Source organism: Rhinoderma darwinii, chromosome 2, assembly GCF_050947455.1.
Source record: "Rhinoderma darwinii isolate aRhiDar2 chromosome 2, aRhiDar2.hap1, whole genome shotgun sequence".
NCBI classification, from domain to species: domain Eukaryota; kingdom Metazoa; phylum Chordata; class Amphibia; order Anura; family Rhinodermatidae; genus Rhinoderma; species Rhinoderma darwinii.
Genome location: NC_134688.1, coordinates 68,457,015 through 68,484,172, shown reverse-complemented (window position 1 = coordinate 68,484,172; position 27,158 = coordinate 68,457,015). Strand labels below are relative to the sequence as shown.

General features: G+C 40.7%; 1 protein-coding gene across 7 annotated transcripts in view; it reads right to left on the bottom strand.

The window, feature by feature from the left end:
- Positions 1–8,669: 8,669 nt before the first annotated feature.
- Positions 8,670–27,158, bottom strand: part of NBEA (neurobeachin) — a 575,138-nt gene continuing 556,649 nt past the window's right edge. For all 7 annotated transcript variants that reach the window (XM_075851713.1, XM_075851718.1, XM_075851715.1 and 4 more), the window contains 4 exons: positions 18,920–19,021; positions 12,501–12,697; positions 11,462–11,613; positions 8,670–10,496 (listed from right to left, as the gene is read on the bottom strand). In XM_075851713.1, the coding sequence (XP_075707828.1) occupies positions 10,406–10,496; positions 11,462–11,613; positions 12,501–12,697; positions 18,920–19,021 (542 nt within the window). In that variant the 3' untranslated portion in view covers positions 8,670–10,405. The remainder of the gene's footprint in view (positions 10,497–11,461; positions 11,614–12,500; positions 12,698–18,919; positions 19,022–27,158) is intronic.

Here is a 27,158-nt window from a genome sequence, read left to right as displayed (position 1 = left end):
TGGTGCAGGCTCAGCTTCTGAGCCCGCCGCCATCTTTCATCTGCGGCCGGAAACCTTTTAAGCCCCGCCTCCAGGCGGGGCTTAACAGGCCGCCGTACTTGGCAGACGGGGGCGCCATTGTTAGGCCTCCTGTTGCCAACAGCCGATTGACTAGCGTGGCTACCCGGCTCTTTTAGCCGGGTAACCATGCTGCAATACTGTGATTGGTCAGTCTCTACTGAGTAACCAATCACAGCGATCGCTGGCGGCGCGATTGTTCCCCCGACGAGTCACAGTGACTGTCGGCTGTCTATGACAGCCGATGTCACTGTTCTGTCACCATGTGTTTTGACATGGTGACGGAAAAGCACCATGACGTAACTGTACTTCATGGTGCGTTAATGCAGGGCAAACCATGACGTACCGTTGCGTCATGGTGCGTTAAGGGGTTAAGGACCAGGCCAATTTCTTCAAATCTGACATGTGTCACTTTTGTGTGGTAATAACTTTGAAATGCTTTTATTTATCCAAGCTATTCTGAGACTGTTTTCCTGTGACACATTGTACTTTAGGTTAGTGGTAAAATTTGGTTGATACAATGTGTTTATTTGTGGAAAAACACCTATATTTAGAGAAAATTTTGAAAAACTAGCATTTTTCTAAATTTGAATGTATCTGCTTGTAAGACAGATAGTAATACCACACAAAATAGTTACTAGTTCACATTTCCCATATGTCTACTTTATGTTGGAATTGTTTTTTGAACATTCTTTTCTTTTTCTAGGACGTTACTTTAAGCAGCAATTTTTCACATTTTTAAGAAAACTACAAAAGCCTTTTTTTTTAGGGAAGTGGCTTTGAGGAGCCTATATATTAGAAACCCCCATCAAACATCCAATTTTAGAATCTGCACCCTCAAAAAAGTAAAATCAGCATTTAGAATGTTTCTTAAAGAGGCTCTGTCACCAGATTTTGCAACCCTTATCTGCTATTGCAGCAGATAGGCGCTGCAATGTAGATTACAGTAACGTTTTTATTTTTAAAAAACGAGCATTTTTGGCCAAGTTATGACCATTTTTGTAGTTATGCAAATGAGGCTTGCAAAAGTCCAAGTGGGTGTGTTTAAAAGTAAAAGTCCAAGTGGGCGTGTATTAGGTGCGTACATCGGGGCGTTTTTAATACTTTTACTAGCTGGGCGCTTTGAAGAGAAGTAACATCCTCTTCTCTTCAGAACGCCCAGCTTCTGACAGTGCAGATCTGTGACGTCACTCACAGGTCCTGCATCGTGACGGCCACATCGGCACCAGAGGCTACAGTTGATTCTGCAGCAGCATCAGCGTTTGCAGGTAAGATCGACTTACCTGCAAACGCTGATGCTGCTGCAGAATCAACTGTAGCCTCTGGTGCCGATGTGGCCGTCACGATGCAGGACCTGTGAGTGACGTCACAGATCTGCACTGTCACAAGCTGGGCGTTCTGAAGAGAAGAGGATGTTACTTCTCATCAGAGCGCCCAGCTAGTAAAAGTATTAAAAACGCCCCGATGTACGCACATAATACACGCCCACTTGGACTTTTACTTTTAAACACACCCACTTGGACTTTTGCAATCCTCATTTGCATAAATACAAAAATGGTCATAACTTGGCCAAAAATGCTCGTTTTTTAAAAATAAAAACGTTACTGTAATCTACATTACAGCGCCTATCTGCTGCAATAGCAGATAGGGTTTGCAAAATCTGGTGACAGAGCCTCTTTAACCCTTTAGGCATTTCATAAGAATGAAAGCAAAGTTGAGCTAAAATGTGCACATTTTTTTTTTTTTTTAAGAAATTCCATTTAAATCCATTTTTTTCTGTAACACGGATTTTACAAAAGAAATACAACTCAATATTGGTTGCCCAGATTCTGCAGTTTTTAGAAATATCCCACATGTGGCCCTAGTGTGGTAATGGACCGAAACACCGGCCTTAGAAGCAAAGGAACACCTAGAGGATTTTGGGGCCTCATTTTTATTGGAATATATTTTAGGCACCATGGCAGGTTTGAAGAGGTCTTGGGGGTCAAAACAGCCCCAAAAAGACACCATTTTGGAAACTACAGCCCACAAGGAATTAATCGAAGGGTGCAGCGAGCATTTTAACCCCACAGGTTTTTAATTAATTTTCTTGGAATTAGGCCGTAAAAATGAAGTCTACATTTTTTTTTCACGCAAAAAGTAGATTTAGCTCAGATTTTTTTCATTTTTACACATAATATAGGCGAAAAAGCACCCAAATATTTGTAAAGCAATTTCTGCCAAGTACGATAATACCCCATATGTGGTCATAAACTGCTGTTTGGACACACCACAGGGAACAGAAGGAAAGGAGCGTCGTTTGGAGCTCAAATTTTGCTGGAATGGTTTTTGGGTGCCATGTCGTGTTTCCAAAGCCCTGAGGGACCATAACAGTGGAGAGCCCCCAAACGTGACTCTATTAGGGAAACTACACCCCTCAAGGAACCTAACTAGTAGTATAGTCAGCATTTAAACCCCAGAGGTTTTTTGCAAAATATATTCGGTTGTGAAAGTAAAAATACACATTTTTTAAAAAATTTAGAATTGTTTAATTTTTACAAGGGTTAAAAGAGAAAAAGAACCCCAACATTTGTAAAGCAACTTCTCCCGAGTACAGCAATACCCCATATGTGGTCAGAAACTGCTGTTTGGCAGACCTTCCAGATTTTGCTAGATTGGTTTTTGGGTGCCATGTCGCATTTGCAGAGCCCTTGAGATACCAGTGCAGTAGAGACCGCTGAGAAGTGACTCATTTTGGAAACTACATCCCTCAGGAAATTCATCTAGGGGGTAGTGAACATTTTGACCCCACAGGTGTGTCATAGATTTTATTAGAATTAGGCAGTGAAAACCCCCCAAAAATTTTTTCACTTTTACAAGGGGTAATAGCTGAAAAAATACCACACACTTCGATACTCAATTTCTCCAGAGTACGGCAATAACCCACGTGTGTCCCTTAACTGCTGTTTGGGCACAAGGCAGAGTTCAGAAAGTAATGAGCGCCATTTGGAGAGCAGATTTTGCTGGAATGGTGTTCGGGCGCCATGTCGTATTTGCAAAGCCCCTGAGTTATCAGAGTACAGTGCAAAACCCATAGAAAATGAAACCATTTTGGAAACTGCACCCCTTAAAGGGAATGTGTTGCCAGCAAAACATGTTTGGTTTTTTTAATTAAACATTTAGTGTGTAGGTGATTAAACATTGTTCAAATTTTTATTTTTTTTTCACGAGTCAGGAAATATTATAAATTAGATTCTAATTTATAATATTTCCCATCGCTGGTCACTAGATGGAGCTATTCCCAAAATTGCAGCATTGCAAAATTGGGTAAAAAGCCCTCGCTCTAGTGAGCTCTGAGAATCCCCCCCTCCTTTATCCTGGCTAGTGCCGGGATAAACGAGGGGTTTGAACGGTCTAACCTCCTACACTGTGTGTCGCCATTTTTTGAGCTAACACACAGTGTAGTAGGTTTACATACAGTAGTAAACACACACAAACACGAACATACATAGAAATCCCTTACCTGCTCCAGTCGCCGCCGCTCCCTCCGGCCCGTCCGCTCCGTCTGCTGCCGCTGGTCCAAGTGCACAAGTCCGGAAGCCGCGACCGGAAGTAGTAATCTTACTGTCCGGCCGCGACTTCCGGTCCACAGGAAAATGGCGCCGGACGGCGCGCATTTCAAATTGGACTGTGTGGGAGCGGCGCATGCGCAGTTCCCACACAGACGGCGTACACAGAAGTGGATGGGACGGGACCCGTTCACAGTCCCTATGGGACTGTGGCTGCCATATTCCATGTCTGTATGTGTCGTTAATCGACACATACAGAAATGGAAAAAAAAATGGCAGCCCCCATAGGGAAGAAAAAGTGTAAAAATAAGAAAAAGTAACACACAAATAAATAAAAACGTTTTTAATAAAGCACTAACATCTTTAACATATTAAAAAAAAAATTGTGATGACACTGTTCCTTTAAGGTAATTATCATTTGCCTCGACATATGACAGGGCTCAGGAGTGAAAGAGCACCATGCACATTTGAGGTCTAATTGATTTTTCACCACATTGGTCCACAATTGCAGGGCTCCGAGGTCAAATAGTAAAACAAACTCCCAGGAAGTGACCCCCATTTTAGAAACTATACCCCTCTAGGCATTTATTAAGGGGTGCAGTGAGTACTTTGTCTTAATACTATTTTGCTAGAAAATAATGTGCAGTGGATTTTATAACTGATATGCCAATATGGTAAATAAATAATATTTCACAGATATTTGGCCAGTGTCGCACTGATAAATGGTGCCCAATCCCCCTTTTGGAAGACACGCTCCACATATTGTGTCGCCATATTCTGAGAGCCAGAACTTTTTTTGGCGACGGAGTGGTGGAAGCGCTTTATTTTTCCACGGGACAAACTAGTTTTTATTTGTACCATTTTGGGGTGCATGCAAGTTTCTGATCACTTTTTATTCTTTTTTTAGGGTGTTCCCTGTGCACTATAAATTACATATTTAATTTATTCTGTGGGTCGATGCGATTACGTCGATACCATATGCATATAGTTTTTTTTTATGTTTTACAATGTTTACACGATTAAATAACTTTTTTAAATAAATCATTTCATTTTTGTGTTGCCATATTCTAAGAGCCATAACTTTTTTATTTCTCCATCAAGAAAGCTTTCTAATGGCTTGTTTTTTGCGGAACGAACTGCGGAACAATAGTTTTTATTGGTACCATTTTTGGGTACATGCAACTTTTTGTTCCCTTTTTATTTCATTTTTTTAGGAGGTGAAGTGACAAAAAAATTGAGATTTTGGTATTGTTTTTTATTTTATTTTTTACAGTGTTCACAGAGCGGCATAAACAACATAATATTTTTGTAGTTCAGTAGTAACGTAACGGACGCAGTGATGCTAATTATGCATAGGTTTTTTTTCTAATAAAGGATTTGAGGGCGATAATTTTATTACTTGAAACTTTTACTTGAAGTTCCAACTGTCTGATCGTTGTTTAATACACTGCAATACTTATGTATTGTAGTGTATTATACTAGTTAGTTTTACACTGATAGGCAGAATATTAAGACCTAATCACCTTCCGTAGTTGGCAGACCCAGTTAGGCCTCCAGTTGCTATAGTAGCAATTGACACCCAGCGATCGATACTGTTGTAACCCCTGGTTACTGACTGCCACACTTAAGGGGTTAATCAGTGGGGAACCCCAGTGTGATCCGTTCCAGATGTCTTCCCTCAGTACAGTAGCAGCCAGTACTGAGAGATGCCGGGCATAGGGGAATCCCTGTGCGCTCTGTTAGGAGAACATGTCAATTAACGGGCTGCAGGCACAAGGACCATAATTTACATTGGGTGGTCGGGAAGGGATTAAGTAATTGAGTGAATTTATCTGTCCTAACTACAAATAAGGCTAGGTTTACAGTTCAGTGTATACGTTTTAACAGTACCGCCGAATGTATGCCCCAAATATATTGAAGTGATGCCTAGAAAACTGTATAAATCAGCCATTTACACCTATCGTAAAGAAAAAAAATTGAAAAAAAATGTATACCACGCAGAAAGTTTTTTTCCCCGCAAAGCTGTAGTTGTACAATTTCCAATACAGTCGAAACAAAGGTAAACTGAGGTATACCTGCCTAATGTATAGCAAAAGGATAAGGCCCGAATGTGGTAAGAACAGAGCATTACATAATATGTGAACTAGTTGTGTCAAGTGACAAATTCAATACTGCTACCTCTCTATATGTTCTGTGGTGTCGACCCCCCCCCAAAAAATAAATAAATTTGTATGTATAGATTTATACTTAAGTTAATATTAAAACCACCTGCCGAATATTCTGGAGATTACCCCTCACGCCGCCAAAATAGCTCTGACCCATCGAGGAATGGACTCCACAAGACCTCTTAAGGTGTCCTGTGGTATCTGGTACAAAGACGTTAGCAGCAGACCCTTTAAGCCCAGGAAGTTGCTATGTGGGGCTTCCATGGGTCAGACTTGTTACTTCCAGCACATGCCACAGATGCTCAATTAGAGGCTAGTCAATACCTTGAATTCTTTGTCATGTTCCTCAAGCTATTCCTAAACATTTTTTGCAGTGTGGCAGGGCACGTCATCCTGCTGAAAGAGGCAATTGCCATTAGGAAAAATTGTTGCAATGAAAGGGTGTACTTGCAACAATGTTTAGGTAAGTGGTATGAGCCAAAGTAACATCCACATGAATGGCAGCAGACAGGGGTCAATATGGGCACTCTGGCCAGTCTCTATGTGGTCTGACCTCACTTTTATAGCCAGCATCAACTTTTCTATCAATCTGTGATGCAATAGCTCTTCTGTGGGATCAAACTAGACGGGCTAGTCTTCACTCCCCACAGACATGGATGAGCCTCGGGCACCCATGAGCCTGTCGTCCGCTCACTGGTTGTCCTTCCTTGGACCACTTTTGGTAGATACTAACCACCACCTACTGGGAATACCCCACAAGGCTTACCATTTTGGAAATGACCTGACCCAGTCGTCTAGTCATCACAGTTTGGTCCTTGTCCAAGTCGCTCAGATCCTTACACTTGCTTACTTGTTTCCTGCTTCCAGCACATCAACTTCAGGAACTGACTGATGACTTGCTGCCTAATATTTACTTCACCTGTCAGTGGTTTGAATGTTATGGCTGCAAGAAAAAGTAGGTACCTAGATTACTAAGTTGATTACTAATATGTGGTTTCATTGCGTTTAGGTCTATAGTTGTGTCTTAAATAACAATAACTAAACTAATAACACAAACAGTTGTACTGTTCATGACTTACATAAAGAACATTGAGTAAACATCCACAGTGCAGGCGGAAAAAAAGGAATTTGATAACCTTGGCCAAACGCAGCATTCACCTGGACAAAACGTTTTCTGTAGTTGAAAATAAGATTTGCACAATGCGGAGGAGGAATTTTAGACTATTCCTGCCTTGTGTGCACAGCCCTCCTCAAGTCATGCCACAGCATCTCGATAGGGTTAAGATCAGGACTTTGACTTGGCCATTCCAAAACTTTCTAACCATTCATCACTTGATTTTCTTGTGTGCTTTGCATCATTGTCCTGTGGCACCACCCAACGTCTATTCAGCTTGAGGTCATGGACTACTGCCAACACATTCTCCTGTAATGTTTTGAAACCCCTTTAAATTCATTGTTCCGTCAGTGCTCATAAGGCGTCCAGGCCAGGAGGCAGCAAAACAGCCCCAAACCATGCTTCACAGTTGGGATGAGGTTTTGGTGTTGGTGTGCAGTGTTCTTTTTTTCTCTAAACATAGCATTGTGCATGTGTGATAAAAAGTTCCACTCTTGTCTCATCTGTCCATAGAACATTCTCCCATAAGCATTGTGGAGCATCCAGGTGGTTCTCAGGCAAACTTGAGACGAGCCACAATGTTTTTCTTATTTACAGAAGTGGCTTCCTTCGTAGTGTCCTTGAACACCATTCTTGTGCAGAGTTTTTTTTTTATATTGGACACATGAATAGAGGTTTTTGCAGTTTGTAGAGTCTTCAGTAGGTGTTTTGCTGGTACACTTGGGTTCTTTTTCACCTTTTTAAGGATTGTCCATTGTGCTCTTCGGTGATCTTAACAGGACACCCTCTCCTAGGGAGGGTAGCAACAGTCCTGAATTTTCCTTATTTGTAGATAATTTGGATTGATGTATGTTCAGGTCTTTAGCAATGCTTTTGTAGCCTTTTCCAGCTTCATGTGTCTCTATAACTGGTCTTCTGAGGTCTTCCAATAGTTGTTTGCCTCGAGGCATGGTTGACACTAACCAAACCTTCTTGAGAACAGATTTGTCAGTAGCCAGGCTCTGTGTGCCTTTATTTAATGGGCAAAGCCCTTGTGAAACCCACACTACTAATCTAATCTCCTTAATTGAAACTCCTTTTGCCAATAAGTTCTGTGGATGTTTACTCAATGTGTTCAATAAAGACATGAACAGTACAACTCTTTGTGCGTTATCTGTTAGATTGTGTTGGTCTATAATTGCGACTGTGATAACAATAAGACCACATTTTATTAGTAATCAATGCAGAAATACAGGTTATTCCAAAGGGGTCACTTCCTTTTTTTTGCGACTGTATGTTTTTCCCTGTACATCGGCACTGGCGGCCACCCGCTTTCCAGGGAACTGCAGCATGGCTCCATTCAAACAAATGAGACTGCTCTGCAGTTCCCTGCAAAGACGGTGGCTGTGTGAGGGAAAAACTTCAAAGGGGACATAACGCTGGTCCCTTTAATTTTAGAATCGAATGGGGTCCCAGGACTCAGATCCATATTGATCAGAAAGAGATGGCATATCCTACAGATATGCCATTACTTTCTGTGACGCGAATAACCCTTTAATATTCTCCTCACATTCTTAAAATACACTCAGACATGAACTATACATGTGCCGCTCCTGTCAATCATATGTCCTCTGTTTGATTCAAGCTAATGCACCCGGTTCATATCTTTCTTTATACAGCTCTGACCAACTCATATATGAAAAAATACATGTATGTATAATTATATTTTGTCTTTAAAAAACCTAAAACATATAATTTGAATTTTTTTGTAAAAAAAAGTAAATAACCAAATTAGTTGTTTGCATATTTTATTTTTATTTTTTTCTCATTTATTTTTTTTTGTTTTGTTTTTTATTTCCAACTGAACACATCTGGCATATTTTACATCTTTGCAATAAAACATGGTTACAATAGCTTAAGGAATTCATATATCCAAAATATCTCACCATGATTTCAAGATGAAATGAACTTGTCTTCCAGGTGTTCAATATCCTCCTATTCTAAGCTACAACTCAAGATATTGCTTACAGACTGGTGATGAATAACTTAATATTTACGGTGACTCCATCTATCGGAATCAATTATTTTCTTCTCTTCTTTTTTTCTTCTTTTTTTTTTTTAAAATACAAACAACAATGTAGAAGAAACCAAGTGGTAAAACTTACTAATACAAGGTGGAGAACAAATAATTAATCACATCAATAAATAATGATATGTTTTCTGGTGCAAAGTGCCAATACAAATTCTCATTTTTATTTGACAATTTTTGTTTTTTAAAATAAATGCCCGCAAGTGAGTGTAAATTACATTCCTGTTACATGCCTCATAGCCCTACCGACACAATATGTACATCTATGACAATACAGTCACTAAATATACAAAGAAAAACAAGTGTATTTACCCCTGGGTGTGTCATTTAACAGTACAATGTGCAGGAAAACATTTTTACAGCCATCACTGCAGTGTCGTATCCTCCGGTGTCTTAGACTGGGCACGTGGCTTTACGTAGGGCCACCATGAAAGCGTAACACCAATCAGTAACCAACGCCGAAGCAATTTACTTAAAATAAAATTTCACAACTACAATTTTTCTGCACCCCTTTACCTGTGTTCAGAGGGGCTTGATCTCTTTTTGTCTTGAACCCATGTTGATCGGCACAATGAAATGTAAGACCCTTACTTAGGAAAAAAAACTGGGTGTATCTATATATATATATATATTTGCCTCATCTCTCCTTCAGCGTGATCATAAATAAACCAAGAACCACAGCAAATATGTCTCTTATGAGAGATTTATGGCAAACCATGGCTTCAGATCCCTAGGTTTTAAAGTTTTATGGGATTTCACTAAGAAGGGGTTAAAGAAAAAAAAGTGCAAAAGCAGATTTTGGTGTAAATGTAAAAAGGATCGGACAAACCCATATTCAACCTTTTAATGCAAGCTGCATCTTTTTAGTTTCGTGGAGAAACCTGATCCCTCAGGTGTAAAGTACAAGCACGTTTCAGCTTCACGATAAAACTAAGAAACTTTTTTTTTGTTCTTTATACAAGGTTTTACTTTTACAAAAGTATCCCTTTTAAAGTTAAAGATGTGCATCTGATGTACAAAGTATCAAACATATTTTTTATATATTTTTTTTTTTTTCACAGCTTGAAAAGAGGCTGGAAATGGGATGTAAGAATCATGGACTAAACACCATAGCAGCTGGACACAATCTTCTTCATGAGTGACCAAAAGTCTCTTTGTGATGTGTCCTACCAGCTTTTCATGAATAAATAAAATTGAAATAATTTCCGAGACTCCTCCTACTGCTCATAATATACAGAGTACAGGCTTGCCTTTAGCAGCTGGTGTTCAGTTGTGAAATAAAACACAATGTAAAGTGGTTTGCTGACTACAATGTACAGCTATTGCTGAGTGTAATGGAATGTACAATGGAGCTCAATGCAGGCTTGCTTTTCCACCAGAGATGACAACAACGCCTTAACTGCAGCGCTTGTGCTCTCAGCATGAAACTTGGCATTCAGCACTTCAGTCAACTTTAGTATCTATTCTGATGTTCGTAATGCCATCGATTAAAATCTATATTAAAAGCTACAATGCTACCAGAAGCCATGCCAGTGATCAAGGTCCTGCAGGAAAATAAAAAGGAGACAAGGGTTAAACAGCGTATAATAGACAGAAATATTAATGTCAACAGATCCAACAATGTGGAGAGGACCCAACAACTTCCTGATTTATTGTGTATCCCTTGATGGTTAATAATGGGAAAACATGCTGGATTTTAACATGAATGATCCTCTTTTCAAATGGAAATAAGTAAAACATCTGGCAGCTGCGTATCCCCCCTCTCCCTGTGGCAATTAAAATGCCCACTAAGGCTATGTTCACATATATGAGTTTTGTCCAGCCAGTTGTTTTTATGCCTCAACCGGACACAACTGATGACTAAAGTTTTGACGTTTCGGCACCGATCCGGTGTATATAGACGGACAAAGAAATGCAAGGTTTTTCTGTCCAGCTCAGGAAGACGTCACAAATATTGCGGCCGGGCACAAAGCTGAATCCATAGGAAACTAGGAGGGTCAGTTATGCCTATTTATGGTCCCCTCCATTAGTCAAGCAGAAAATACACTAGAACCAGAACATGGTACTAGAATGGTTTGCCCTCCCACAACAGGCTTTCTTGAATAAGGGTTTACCCAGGATAGGTCAAAAATTCAGAGGTTCCCCGTAGGGAAAAGGTAGAGGTTAAAGAATTGACGTGTTTCTCACAAGGACACAGCTTGGATATGTGTATCGTTACGTCTGTGGCAAATAGGTCTTAAAAAAACCCACAGTTATTGGTACAGAGTTTTATCATTTCCAATGAAACTTGAAAACAAAATCTGTGGTGGGTGGAACATTCACATCCGTTGCCCACATCTCCCACTGAAGGAACTCAAAAATAGTCAGGGTGAGAGAGAAAATAATGTATTATAAAGATAGAAGAAATGACATATTTCTAGGTTAGCCTTTAGAACATAACCATACAATAGAGGGATAGAAGTAAAGGGACATATAATATAATAACTTGGATTGTGAGCTGCAGACTCACCTCTGATCATGTGACAAATCCATGGCTCTTATCCCGGCATCACAGCCAGGGTAAATATAGAGCTGCTTAAAATCACAAGCCTGCCAGACTTCTACAACTCCATTATCTCCGCCAGTCACAAGATTCTGCCCATCGCTGCTCAGGAGGATGGCCTAGACAAAAAAAAGAACATAGCTCTCATTCAGAACGGCTACAGGGACGACTAACACACAATAACTAAAACTCAATTTTCAGATAAGGAAATCCTTTAATCGGCACAAATGCCTCTATTGCCAGGCATAATAGGATATGAAATGCTGCTCTATACTGTATCTATCTGGCTAATATACATGTATAACCACCTCATGTTCACTTCCATTTGTCTGAATATAGAAGTAAATTGTATTTCTGTTGCAAAATTTCAATTCACTTTTAGAACCTGGAGGAAAAGGAAATAACCATCACCTCTATGGCAAGGGAGATTACCGGATCAGTGGCGCATAGTCCTCCTGTTTATGTCAAACCAGTCAATAAAGAATACTAAAGATTATTCCAATCTGATAAAGTGATAACATATCCCTAGGATATGCCACCACTTTAGGATCACTGGGGGGTCCGACCTCAGACTCCCTGATTCTGAGAATAAAGGAGCCACAGCGCTGATTTAGCGCTGCGTTCTCTTCTAAGTTTTGCACTTGGCTATGCCGGAACTGTAGCCGGCTCCATTTACTTGAATGGGGCCCAACGGGTTATGGCATACCAGGGTGTCTCTCTCTGTGGTGGACCCGGCACGTCCATGCATTACTGGGCACTGTGCAGTGCTTCATTTTCCCTGCAGTGGCGCTACAGGAAAAATGAACACTTGCTGCCATGTTCCCCCACAGATTACAGCCAGCAGCCTGACACCCGGTAATTGGCTTATCATCATGAGCTGTTTAAAAAAGATTTTTTATTTTCTAGACACGTCCTATCAACAATACGTTTTGCTGAATTTAATTCATAATAAAAAATACATGTTTTCATGAGAAAAACAAGAACCCATATGAAAATCCATACATACCCTGGTTGAATCGCTGATCTCCATTTGGCCCAGAAGTTTGCCATTTATGCTGAAGTTGCAAAATCTCCCCCTCTCGTAGTATATAATACAATGTCCTTCACTGGATACTGAAATCAAGCGAGGGAACAAGCAGTTTTCTGGTCCCTCCAGCGCTCTGAGCAGATCCCCTGTGATTGTATGGACTAAGCACGGGCCTTCTACAAGACATAGAGCAGGTAGAACAAATTTACTCAAGTAAATTCTAGTATATATTGTAGTATACAAACTACATAAGATTTAAAACTTTGAGCATATATTTACATTTTATTCTAGGAGGAAACTAATTGAGCTCAAAGACAGTATAATTTGGCATAAACAGGAATTTAGAGATGTTGAATTATCGGATACAGTGGATTACTGGACAGTCCAAAAAAAAGCAAAAAACAACATAAATCGTATAAAATTTACTAGTAAAATTAGAGAGCCATATGGGAGACAGCCCAAGATAAACGCATGCAGCTATCACTCTGCTCAGTCTTTTGGTGCTAGTCTTGCAAAATTCAAGATGATGCAGTTCTGGGTTTGAAACGAATGCAGGATTATAAGAATTCTCGGGATTATTTAATTCTTGAATGAAGGAAGTTAATTGTACATTGCGGATAGTATTAACACTCCAGAATTGTCCCAAATGTTTCAAATACGCTGAGATTTATAGCGCCCCCTTATGACCAGGTGTTCTACTGTGAGGTGCATCAACACAGCGGCAAAAATCCTAAAGGAAATTAGATTCAATAATTCATTTGGTTAAATGTATATTAACCCTTTCATTAATTCCTGAACTCTGACATTAAGCACAGCCCGGTTCAGGAGGTTTTTCCCCTTTGATTCTGGTTAATATTTTGTCCCATGGTTCTTAATATTAATTATACTTAGACTGGAGGGTGGCAGCTGCAGGTGTTACCATGTCCCTACATTGTCCCCAATGCCAAGTACAATGACTTGTCGAAAACAGCACGTGCTTAGATGTAAACATCAATACAAACACACTGGAAACTGACACTGCGCACAATAAAAACCTCAATTATTCAAAGCAAATTGTGTGATCTTCAGACGGGGGTCGGCGGGCTGTGCGGGCCATGTCCTACACATATTTACTACACGCCTCTCCCCAGCGATCCTCTATTACTGCTGAAAGTGAGAACACAGATGTAAAGAGAACGCCCGGCTTCCGGGTGATTGCTCCTTTTGTTATTTCAATGAAACATGGATTATTCACTGCTGGCTGCACCTCAATGAAAGTCACAGAGGTCGGCAATATTGTGCATAGTACGTCTCAAATAATCATTGTTTTCTACCGGGGAGCGTCGAAAAGCACAATATAGAGTTCATTTTATATGGGCCGGCTCCCTGACGTGCTTTTAACATAAAGCTATGTACTATTAACTGTAAACATTTTTTACTAAATGCGGTTTTCTGACACTTTTTAACCACTTCATCAGTCCCACATCCTGGAGATTGTCAATAAACTAAAAAATTTCTTCACACGCTCAACTTTTTCAATTTCTCTGGCACATAGAAATAATTTCTGGTATAAATGAAAAGAGTTTAACCTCTATATTAAGTAATAGGATATGCCATTATTTACAGATTATGGGGGTCCAACTGCCGGGACCCCCACAATCCTCAGAATGAAGGAGCAGCAGTGCTGATTGAAAGCTGCTGCGAATTGACAGGATTTCCCTGTACAGGGATGATCGTGGCCCCCGCTGTGTAGGGAACTACAATACACACTCTTTAACTTCAATGCTGACGGGGCCCGGTCCCTTTGTTCCCATGATTGGTTGGGACCTCAGAGTCTGGTCCCCCTGTTCATAATGTTATGGAATAGCCTATGAATATGTTATAATATTATTAGAATACCCCTTTAAATTTCAACATTGTTCAGAAAGAACACAAAGACATGGTCACCAACATCTAACCCATTAAATGATGCCTCGTGTAGTTTGTAGATATCAATGTTAGTTAAAGAGGTATTCCATACTTAAACATTTATGGCATATCCATGGGACATGCCATAAATGTATGATTGATGCAGGTCCTAGCTTAGGAATCTGCACCTACCTCCAAAAAGGGGGTCACTCAAGTGGGGAATAAATGGAGAGGGGGCCACGCTTGTGTGCAGCTCTCTATTTATTCCTATGGGAACCAGCTCTTAATGATTGGAGTATCGGCCACGACGTGCCAACCCAGACTTATAGTTGCGTTTAAGTGCAGGAACTTTTTCTTATTTTTGGAGAGCTGCTGTATTTAAACCTCATGTGGGTCAGTTTATCTACCCGATGAATTAAAATTTATAGACAACATTTTTGTAAGAGAAAAAAACAAAAACCTCTTAAGGACACGGCCAATTTGAGCTTTTTCATTTTTGTATCCCCCCCCCCCCCTTCCAAAAGCCATAACTTTCAAGCATGTTTTCTGAGGGACAAGTTGTAGTTTTTCATTTGTGGGGTGACATGGGCAAAAAAAACAGCGATTACGCCATTTTTTGGGGTGTTTTGTTTTTACGGCGTCTATCAGGCGGTAAAAACAACATATTCACCTTATTCTACATTCTTATGTTTTACCACTTTTAAGAAAATAAAACTATTTGATAAAAAAAATAAATGTTTTGTGTCACCATATTCTGAGAGCCATAACTATTTTATTTTTCCACCAATTTAGCTGTGTGAGGGCTTAAATTTTGCGGGGCGAGCTGTAGTTTTCACCGATACCATTTTGGGGTACATGTGACTTTTTGATCTCTTTTTATTCCATTTTTTTCTAGACTAAAAAACAGCAACTTGCATGTTTTATATATTTCTTTTTTTACGGCGTTCACCGAGCGGGTTAAACAATGCTATATTGTGATAGTTTGGTATCGCCGGGTCCGTAAAAGTCCAGTTATGTTAACTTTTATTTTTTTCTAACTTTAGGGGAGAAATGGGAAAAGTTTTTTTTTTTTTTTTTTTACTTTTAATACTTTTTTTTTTGTAATAAAAAAAAACGTTGTTTAACTGTTTTTTACTTTGTTTATTAGTCCCCCTAGGGGACTTGGAGCAGCGATCGTTGGGTCACTTGCATGATATACTGCACTAATAATGTATTGCAGTATATCGTGATTCTGACAGTCTCCCTTGAAGCCCTGCCGGAGGCCCCAGGCTGCCATGACAACCATTTTCACCGGCCGATTGCGTTGCGGGTGGGGGGGTTGGGGGTGGGGGGGGTTTCGATGGTGTGTTTGAGGGGGCGCCCCCCTGATTCTAACAATTTAAATGCCACTGAGCCTTGCCCCTGCCAGCGCCACCTGCTCACATATTCATCTACCCTCAAGGTTCCTACCAATATTATTTAGGTTGAGGCCAGTGAGATGGATGGGATGTAGGTGTTATAAGGACAGGCTGTTTAATAATGGATTGGCAATAGTTCTGACAGAAAATGACAATTATTAGTTATTACTATCTATATACTACTATAACAAGCGGATTTGATCAATGGAAATGTGTTCCAATGGTCAAACCAGGTTAGTCACGGTTTTACATTTCTCGGGGCATTAATGATCAAACACTAGTGACATTCAGTTCATGACAAGACACATGAGCAGCGATACACACGGACAATACATTTTTTATATGGAAAAATCATTCCAATCCTTGCAGATTTCCTTCATTGTAGCCAGTGTCCAATAGTGAAAAATATAAGGACGTTGAATGAATCAAAGGAAAATTGTCCTGTCTGGCCAGTTTTTACCTAATGCTGGTAATCGAAATCTGTATTTCTAAGGGTATATTCACGTGTTGCAGTTGAGGTGCGGATAGAACAACGCCGAAAAACTGGATCCAAAAAACGCATGCGTTTTTATTGCAATTTGGTACTTTTTTTGATGCGGTAAAAAATGCCACCGCATAAATAACACACCAAATTGCGATAAATCACATGTGCTCGTCAGATACAGTTTTTCTATGCGGTTCTTCAACTGCAATGTGTGAATGGACCCTAACTATTCACAATGATTAACCTCATCAGCTGATGAGATGATTTTTAGAAGCTCATCCTCCAACCACAGGTAAGAATGAAGGACAAAGTCACCACATAGATTAGTACTTGTTTGCTGGGTGCAGTAACTAGTTAAATGTGTACTAATATATATGGCATTTACATTCTGGAAGCTAAAACGAAAAGAGATCTGGTAAAATACAACACAATGTAACATATATTGGCTAGATTGGATCTGCATCAATCCCATAGTATTATAGAAAATCACTACGACTAAAAGTAGAGAATAAAAATGGATAAAACAAGACAGAAAGAGAAGTGGGTACACAACAAACACTAAAAAATAGGCAAACGGAGGTAATAAACCAGTCTGCAGGGTGCAGTGTGGGCAGGCGATTAAGTTAAGGGTGTTCAGATTTGTCATTAACGTTGGGTTTATTCATGTCAACAAGCTGGAGAAATGAAAGAATAGACATTGGCAAAGCGGATATCAGAATGAGCGAGCCTATAACAAATCTATTGAGAAATGCATGTTAACATGGACATTATCAGGCGTGCCCTGCTGTAAGGAGGTGGATCCTGATCAAAGTAAACGGCAGCTTAGGTATAAAGTGCATTCGAGAGATTTCCTAAAGCGCTTCTGACATCTGTCCTCTTATTTAGAAAAACACGCTAAGTGAAACCGTATACCAAAGTCTTCTCAGGAGAAAATCCAATCAAAGGATCGTAGAATGTTCCCTGGTGTCAGCCGGGGACAAAATAACTTGTAAGCTAATCATCTGGGAAAATTCATGTAAATCCAGCAGGCCCTTTAATATAGTTCACCATTTATCTTGGATGAATGCATCAAAATGTGATTCCTTCACTGGTGCCAAATGATTAAAAAATGCAATGATCTCAAATGTGAGGGAGGCGGGAAGTTGACTGAATGATGGTTATGCAATACGTGTGGGACGTTGCCAGGTCTTAATTTAAAGTTGGCAACATCTTAAAATGACTGTCCAGTAATGAACACAAAAATTATATGTATATCAGGACCTATAGGTCAAGGTTACCATGGTTATGCCTGGTTTAGGTCCCAAGGGCCCGGCGCAAGAAACAGCGAATTAAAGTCATGCACCGCCCCCTTGGGCCCTGCACTAGGCATAATACAGTGTATTACATTTTCCTGGAATCCTCCTTTGAATAAAGCGTAGAGTCGTTTTTGGTAGGATGTATCCTTTATTAAAATAGATAAATGCAGACTATGGTTAAAGGGGTTTTCCCATGAGAGACATTTATGACATATCCACAGGATATGTCATAAGTGTCAGATAGATGCGGGTCCCACCTCTGGGACCTGCAACTATCTCTAGAACAGGGCACCCTAAACCCCATTATAACTTTTTGTGCTCACGCTGCCTCACGGCAACTTCCTGGTTATATGGTCGGGAGTTACGGAAACAGCGTAATTTGCCGAGCTACGCTGTTTCTGTAACTCTCATAGTAGTTAATGGCAGTTATGGAAGCAGCGTAGCATGCGAGCTATATCGTATCTGTAACTCCCGACCATGTAATCAGTAAGTGGCCGTGAGGCAGCGCAAGCACAAAAAGCTATAATGGGGTTTAGGGGGCCCCGTTCTAGAGATAGGACCCAGAGGTGGGAGACGCATCTATCTGACATTTATGACATATCCTGTGGATTTGTCATAAATGTCTCTGATGGGAAAGCCCCTTTAAATAACAATACAATGCACCATGAAGGGCCCAGCCATGTGTTTTTATCTCCCCTATATCATGTTAGTTTACATAACATACTTAATTTCTCTATATTAAATATTGCTACGACCCCAATATACTATGAAGTGTATAATTTTTTTACTTTACTGTTTTATAAATTTAGTGCAAGAGGTTAAACTAAATAGTGTTGGAGATAAAGATAAAAAATAATCATACATGACTAAGCAAAAAACAAAACAAAACCTGTTTAGTAAAAAGGATGGTATTTCCAACTCAGGCATCTCACCTATCTCCAGCACAGGGGGTCACTGACCCCTCCATCCTGGCTGGTGAGACAGCCACTGTCCGCAGCTTCCAGGCAGAGAATAAATGGAGAAGTGACTGTACATGTACCTGCTAGCACACTTGGCTGTTTCCATAACTCCCATAGAAATTAATGGAGAGAACCGCGCACCTAGTGCGGCCACCTCTCCTTTCATTCACCACCTGAATGCAGCATCTGCCTTGCCAGGTGGGACAGGGTTCGGGGAACCCTGTTCTAGACATAGTTGCAGGTACCAGAGGTGGGACCAACATTTAGCGGATATTTAGGGCATATCCTGTGGATATGCAATAAATATCTGAGTTGGGAATAATCCTTTTCAGCATAATAAAATAATTGAGGAAAAAACAAGGAAAAAAGCACCTACCTTTAGCTCCACTGATGACAAGACCCAGCTCTGCACATACGGACACACAGACAACTTCATGGTCATGGCCGGTTAGGACCGCTCTTGGAGCCGGGTAGTCACCTGAAACAGTTTAGGAACATGTACGATTATCAAATTAAACAAAAATTCTCCTCTCAAGTGTATATAAACAAGGTCTCCTAGGGCTGCATATAGTAGTGTCAACGTACCAGTAACTGTAAACAAAACAAAAAAAGGAAACACTGCTTTTAGGGCCTGTTCACATCAGCGTTGGCTTTCCGTTTCGGGGTTCCGTTGGAGGAACCCCGCAACGGAAAGTCAAACTGAAACCACAGCTTCCGTTTCAGTCATCACTGATATCAATGGTGACGGAAACATTGCTAATGGTTTCCGTTCGTCACCATTCTGGCAGGTTTCCGTTTTAACGACGGAATCAATAACGGAGTCGACTGCGCTATTGATTCCGTTGGAAAAACGGAAACCTGCCGGAATGGTGACGAACGGAAACCATTAGCAATGTTTCCGTCACCATTGGTACCAATAGTGACGGAAACGGAAGCTGTGGTTTCAGTTTGACTTTCCGTTGCAGGGTTCACCCGACGGAAACCTCCAACGGAACCCCGGAACGGAAAGCTAACGGTGATGTGAACAGGCTCTTAGCCCTTTATGCAGTTATTAACCCTAACATGTGCGGTTTCCGTAACTTCCATTCACTTCTCCGCGAGCTCGACTGTTTCTATACTCCGGCCGCCTCGTAACTCAGAGACCAGGGATCAGTGGGAGAATGTAGGATGGGGTCAAGGGGCCCCGTTCTAGAGAAAGGTGTGAGTCCCAGAGGTGGGACCCACATCTATCAAACATTTATGGCATATTCTGTGGCTATGCCAAAAAGGACCACAATAAGAGTACCCCTTTAAGCTCATATTATCAGGCCTGTCTCTCCTAATGTTTCTACACACGTTTTGTAAGTTTTTGTAATACTGTTGTAGCTTTGATGTTTTTATGTACAGTATGTGAATATGGTATCAGTCATTTCTTGTTCTATAATTTACAGCTCTAGAGAAGATGATGGAGTCATATGAATAATAATAATGATGATAATAATAAGCTGCAGAGGGGTATTAGTATCTTGACTGATGAGCATACTCGAAGTTAACACGCACCCGCATCATGTATGCTGCACCCAACCAATCCATTTTCCTTTCTATATGTATTCCTATAGCCAATATATTGAATATGAACACCCATCTATAAACCAAACCTGATAATTGCACATTGCAACAAAATGACTACCGACCCATAAACATTTCTTTCCATTGAAAACCTTAATGCAATTGCAATAAGGCTTCATATTGTAAGGACACAGGAATATTTTCAGGACTGCATGCTTAAATGCATTACTAGTAACGTCAGACAGAGAAAGCTGCACCATTGCAACCACAAAATGCCATAAGATATCATGTAAAGAGGTAAATGTTTCGTTATCTTTTGTAATATCATTACAGCAGCACAAGGAAAGCCTTGTATTCTATCATGGAGAAAAGACAATGGAAAACTCGAAATGGAGGGCAAACGCTTCATCCTTCTAAGGGACAGATGCCAAGCACTGCAGCAATCATTCAAAATTCAGCAACGCATACTGTCACATCCTAAATGATAGATGTAGCAAAGGGCTAAAGGCTAAGGAACAAAAAGGGCTTCAGGTGATGAGATGCTATTGGGAATTGAAACCGTATTGCTCCAGGCTTAACCAATTCAGCAAAAGTGTGGTCAACTAGCTATCTGGCGGGTCAGATGGGGACAGTATAATGCAGAACACCATTATATGTGAAGAAATTACTTCTGTAATATGTGGAAGAGTTATGGAAGGAAACGCCAAGACTATACCAGTACACAAGAAAAATAACAATATAGCTGGAAAGCAAAGTACTATTATTAATATAATTTCTTTTAAAGCGCCATTAATTCCAGGGCGCTGTACATATGAAAAGAGGTTTAAGTACATAACACGAGACAATAAAAACAACAAGTAAAATAAACATGAGCTTAATGAATGACAGACTGATGCAAAAAGATCGAGGACCCTGCCCACAAGGGCTTACAATCTACAAGGAAAGGGAAAGGAGACAGTAGGTAAGCGTAAAAGCGGTTTAACTGGTAGGGTAGTGGCAGCAGGGTTATTGCAGATTGTAAGCTTTTCTGAAGGGGTGGGCGTTCTAGTAGCATTTGAAGGTTTCGATGGTGGGAGGGAGTCTGATGTGTTGCGGTAGAGAGTTCCAGAGTATGGGGGATGCACGGGAGAAATCCTGGAGACAATGATGTGAGAAGCAGATAAAAGAAGAGCAAAGCAGAAGGTCTTGTGAGGACCAGAGATTACATGTGGGGAGGTATCAGAATATTAGTACATAGATGTATGGAGGGGACAGGTTGGGGACAGCTTTGTAAGTCATCGTTAAAATTTTTAACTGAATTTTTTGGTCAGTGCGTAGCCCGTGAAGGGATTTTGTCAGAAAGTAGAGGCAGAAGTGAAACGAGGAAAGAGGTGCATTAACCTGGCAGCAGAGCTGAGGGTGGATTGAAGAGGTGCAAGAGTCTTAGATGGGTGGCTACAGAGAAGGATGTTACAATAGTCTAGGCGGAAGATAATGAGGGCATGTACTAGCATTTTTGTTGACTCCAAGTTGAGTAAAGAGTGTTTTGAGGTGGAGGCGGCAAGAGGTGGTAAAGGCTTGGATGTGCGGTTTGAAGAATAGGGTGGAATAAAAGTTTATTTCAAAGCAGCATTGTGGAGCCATTAACTGTAACAGATAGTTCTGGTAATGCGGTTGAGTGAAATGGGGTAAGATGGTGAATTCAGTTTTCTCTATGTTGAGTTTAAAAAAAAGTGTAGAAGAAAGAGGCTATAGCTGTTAGACACTCTGGAACACTGCAGAGGTAAAGTTGTGTGTCATCAGCATACAAGTGGTACTGAAAGTCATGGGATTTAATGAGCTGTCCCAGGCCAAAGGTGTAGATGGAGAAAAGCAAGGGTCCTGAGACAGAGCCTTGAGGGTCTCCAACAGAGAGAGGAGGTGTTGTGTGAGTGGGAGACACAAAATGTTTGGTTGGTGAGGTATGAGGACATCCAAAAAAGGGCCAAGTCCGTGGTACCAAGATGAGAAAATATGTAAAAGGAGAGAGTGGTCGACTGAGTCAAGGGCAGAGGACAGGTCTAGAAGGAGGACCACAGAGTAATGATGTGAGACTTTGGCAATTACAAGATCATTAGTCACTTTGGTTAGGGCCATCCCAGTAGAATGGTGGGGTCGGAAGTCAGATTGTAGATGGTCGAAAAGAGAGTTGGATGAGAGGTGGGAGGACAGTTCAATGTAGACATGCTGCTAAAGGAGCTTTGAAGAAAATGGGAGTAGGGGGATGGAGCTATAGTTGGACAAAGAGGACCGGTTGAGGGATGGCTTCTTAGGGATGGGTGTGATGGTTGCATGTTTTAATGCCAGTGGTTAGTGATAGGTTGAACAGATTGGTTAGGACTGAGATAAACACAGTTATAAAGTAAGGGGTGAGGTGGGATGGAATTGGGTCAACTGCTTTCCATCAGAACTCTAAAACATACTGTGTTCCTAGGAAGACAACTACACTGATAACAATACAGGATATATTACTATGGAAAGAACACTGTTTTAAGGAAAGGATGTCCAAATAAGATTTAGTTCCACTTGAAAAGACTATGGAAATGAAGGGGACAGATTTGTTTTTCCCTGTAGACCGAAACCAATTTTGGATTACTACTTTTCTCTATATGTGAAATAAAATATCAGTTTCTGCATAATACCTTGGAGTGCTGAGTTCCCATTTTTATTCCTCTAGGACACATTATCATAGTGTCGACAGAACTAACAGGAATTCAACCCCAAACCGGTATGCTCAGTCCCTGGTCACGCAGCTTTTATGCTCGATCCCAGGCAGCACCATTCCTGCCTCCTCTATAGAGAAGAAAATACAGTATGCTTAAGATCTCTTGCTGACAGTCCTAAGGGGATTGTGTGAGATCAGAAAAAAACTTTTCTTTGGTCTGCATTTGGTATTGAAGCTCAGACTGATTCAAACGGATGGTGCTGAGCTGCAATACCAGACACATACAGGAGTGGCGCTGGATTTGGAAAAAAGCAGACTGTCTTATCTCAGATAACTATAACCATTAAAAGTTCTTCTCCCTAAAGGAACTCTCCAGGAACAACTGATGCACTGTATAATACTTAGTGTAGGGCCTGAGGGGGTAGTCTAAAGAATAGGGAATTTACTTCTGTGTATTTTCAATTAAAAAATATTATTGCCTTAAAGTAGCAAATGGTTGTGAGTCTCTAGATGCCTCCCATCCCGATGTTGTGATACCTGGCTGCTTAGGAATAAATGCACATGTATGTATTGTTATCATCCAAAATATCCCAACATACCCAGAACCATATATCAATGTTTCGTACAGTCACTATATTCCCTGTCCTGATGATTTATACATTAAAATGTTATGCTTTTTTACTCAGCAAATACTATTTTCCACTATGAGTCAATGGAATAAACAGTGAAATTAACACAAAAGAACAATCTGCTATAATCGGGAGAGTCTCTGCTTTTAACCTCTTCCATTGCAGCTACAACCAAGAACTTGCATCGGATTAACGTCGCTTTAAATATGCCCATAGTGTGGGTCCAGGTCTATATATTAGTTTCCATTACCGTCTAGCATAATATAAACCTGTATATCAAAGAGGGGATCGTTTTCCCTTTAGCATTGACTCTTCTGCTTCATGAAGTAAAGCGAGATTTAAAACAAATTGTATCCAAAATGGCAGACAGCGGACAATAATCCTATTTCACTGAACGGCTTAGGATTTATATTGAACATGTGTGCTAGAAGATACAGGCTCCCCGTCTGACGGGGGTGAAAAAGTCCCTTTAGAAATAGCTGTAATTCACATGGGAAAGGCTGAAGCCCACACCTTTGGTGAGTATCCTGTTGGAAGTAAAGTAATGAGAAATGTCAGGTGAAGTCCCAAAATCAATGAAATTTCAGGCACTAGGGACATAACATGAATAGCATTGATCCTTTTAAAGAACACCAGTCAGAAGCTGAACGTAATATATTGCACAGAAAGGCTCGAGAGGATAAGCAGGCGAGTCCGACATACCTACCTGACAAAAAATTCAATCAGCCGGTAGCACAAGCTGCCTGAGCTCCTCTGCCGGCGTTCAAGAGGGAGACTGCTTCCAATTAAACTGTGCAAATTAATTTTTATCACTTTCAAATTAGTTTCTGGATTTGTGAAAGCTTGTTTTTCAGTGAAGGCTTTTGTTCCCGCTCTCCCTTCTGCTCTGTCATGGCATCATCTGCTGGTGAAGTGTTGGCTGAGTTATTAGCTTTGTACAATATCCGCATGCTTTTTCACAATTTAAGATTAAGATTCTTCCCTCTTTTATATTTGACAGTGAATATTTTTTTTTTGCGGAGAAAATGTCTAGAACAATTGGAGTCTATGGGGTCCTCCCCCCCCCCATGTTATGGGTAGTGGTGCACGTAGTAGGGGGTCCAAATAAAAAATCTAGAATAGACTATAATAGACAGCCTCTCAAACGCAAATCACTCACTAAATCATTGATCGATTATAAAAGAATATCTATCCGTCTAATAGGACTTTAACTCAGCACACACTAAAATTGAAAGTTTTATTAATTCCAAAACAGAAGGCAGGATTATTCTGGATCTTCTTCAGATAATCCCAGCTGGAACAGGGAAAAGAGTTGTAGGCGCATGTACATTAGACGAGAGTAGAGAATAAGACTCATTACCGATTCTACATGACCATGTACATCTTTTCCCTGTTCTAACCCAGATTATCTGAAAAAAATCCGGAATAAGACCAAAGCATCATAATAATCCAACCTTTTGTTTTTGGATTACTAAAAAATTCTCATCGTGTGTGTGCAAAGTTCCATATTTTTATTTATGTAAAACTCTGGAATAGCCCCTTTAGAAACTCCCACACATATTAAATTAATCTGAAGACGGAGTCTTGTTTTTGAGGTTTTTATTAGATTATTGATAGGAAAACCACCATTCAAATACAGCTTTAGGCTGGGTTCACACAGAGTATTTTGCAGGCAGAAAATCTGCCTCAAAATCCTGTTTGGAATTTTGAGGCAGATTTTGCTCTGCCTCCACGCCGATTTTCGCTGCGTTTTTTACCCGTAGCCATTGAGCTCCGCGGGCAAAAAACGCTGCGAAATACGCTTCTTCTGCCTCCCATTGATGTCAATGTGAGGCCAGAAACGTAAACGCCCGAAAATAGGGCATGTCCCTTCTTTTTCCCACGAGATGGTTTTTCCACTCGCGGGAAAAAAACGCCTCCGCCTCCCATTGAAATCAATGGGAGGCATTTTCAGCCATTTTTTGGCGCGTTTTCCGCGTCAAAAAACATGTAAAAAAACTCAGTGTGAACTGGCCCTTAGGGAACCTTGTTAGCAAGATTGTGGAACCACTCATAGTTCCTGTTCTCTGCACAGTACTTTACGTATTGTAACAGCTGTGTGTGTTCCGGAGCTGCTCTTCCTACTGTAACTGGAGAGAGGAAGTTTATAACCATGAACAGATATTTTGGTGGCAGAGTCTTCTGGTCAACCAGTCACGCACCTGCATAGAAGGTACACCGATACTTCCAAACTTTCTCCTCCCATTTCGCACTCTAGATATCTGTCAATCTTGGCACCCTATGCTTTCTCTTCCTAATTAGATTATTACACAACAGGAAATTACTCCTACACGGAGGTAGAAAACATCTGCATGACAGTCCCCATGCAGGACTTGGAATGCATGGGGACGAACCATCGTTCATATGATCGTTCCTCCCCATACATTTTCATCTTGTTTACATGGGGATATGCTGCCGACAAGCGACCACTTTTTGGGTTGCGTAAAAGATCAAGTCACACAATGAACTTGCTCGTTTCTCGGCCGATCGCTATCCTGGGCAGGGCAATGATCGGAAACAAGCGTTCGTACGAGCGCATGTTTGTCCGATCATTGGCCCGTGTAAAAGGTCTTAACATGATTTGTGCGGTGATGTTCTTTGATGTACTATCACATTGGCAGTCTTACATCTTAGATTTCTATAGTCTGTAGCATATAACAAAAGATCAGATCAGCATTAGGAATTACATATATATATATATATATATATATATATATATATATACACTACCGTTCAAAAGTTTGGGGTCACACAGACAATTTTGTGTTTTCCATGAAAGCTCACACTTATATTTATCAAATGAGTTGCAAAATGGCTAGAAAAAAAATAGTCAAGATATTGACAAGGTTAGAAATAATGATTTTTATTTGAAATAATAATTTTCTCCTTCAAACTTTGCTTTCGTTAAAGAATGCTCCATTTGCAGCAATTACAGCATTGCAGACCTTTGGCATTCTAGCTGTTAATTTGCTGAGGTAATCGGGAGAAATTTCACCCCATGCTTCCAGAAGCCCCTCCCACAAGTTGGATTGGCTTGATGGGCACTTCTTGCGTACCATACGGTCAAGCTGCTCCCACAACAGCTCTATGGGGTTGAGATCTGGTGACTGCGCTGGCCACTCCATTACAGATAGAATACCAGCTGCCTGCTTCTTCCCTAAATAGATCTTGCATAATTTGGAGGTGTGCTTTGGGTCATTGTCCTGTTGTAGGATGTAATTGGCTCCAATCAAGCGCTGTCCACAGGGTATGGCATGGCGTTGCAAAATGGAGTGATAGCCTTCCTTATCCAAAATCCCTTTTACCTTGTACAAATCTCCCACTTTACCAGCACCAAAGCAACCCCAGACCATCACATTACCTCCACCATGCTTGACAGATGGCGTCAGGCACTCTTCCAGCATCTTTTCAGTTGTTCTGCGTCTCACAAATGTTCTTCTGTGTGATCCAAACACCTCAAACTTCGATTCGTCTGTCCATAACACTTTTTTCCAATCGTCCTCTGTCCAATGTCTGTGTGCTTTTGCCCATATTAATCTTTTCCTTTTATTAGCCAGTCTCAGATATGGCTTTTTCTTTGCCACTCTGCCCTGAAGGCCAGCATCCCGGAGTCGCCTCTTCACTGTAGACGTTGACACTGGCATTTTGCGGGTACTATTTAATGAAGCTGCCAGTTGAGGACCTGTGAGGCGTCTATTTCTCAAACTAGAGACTCT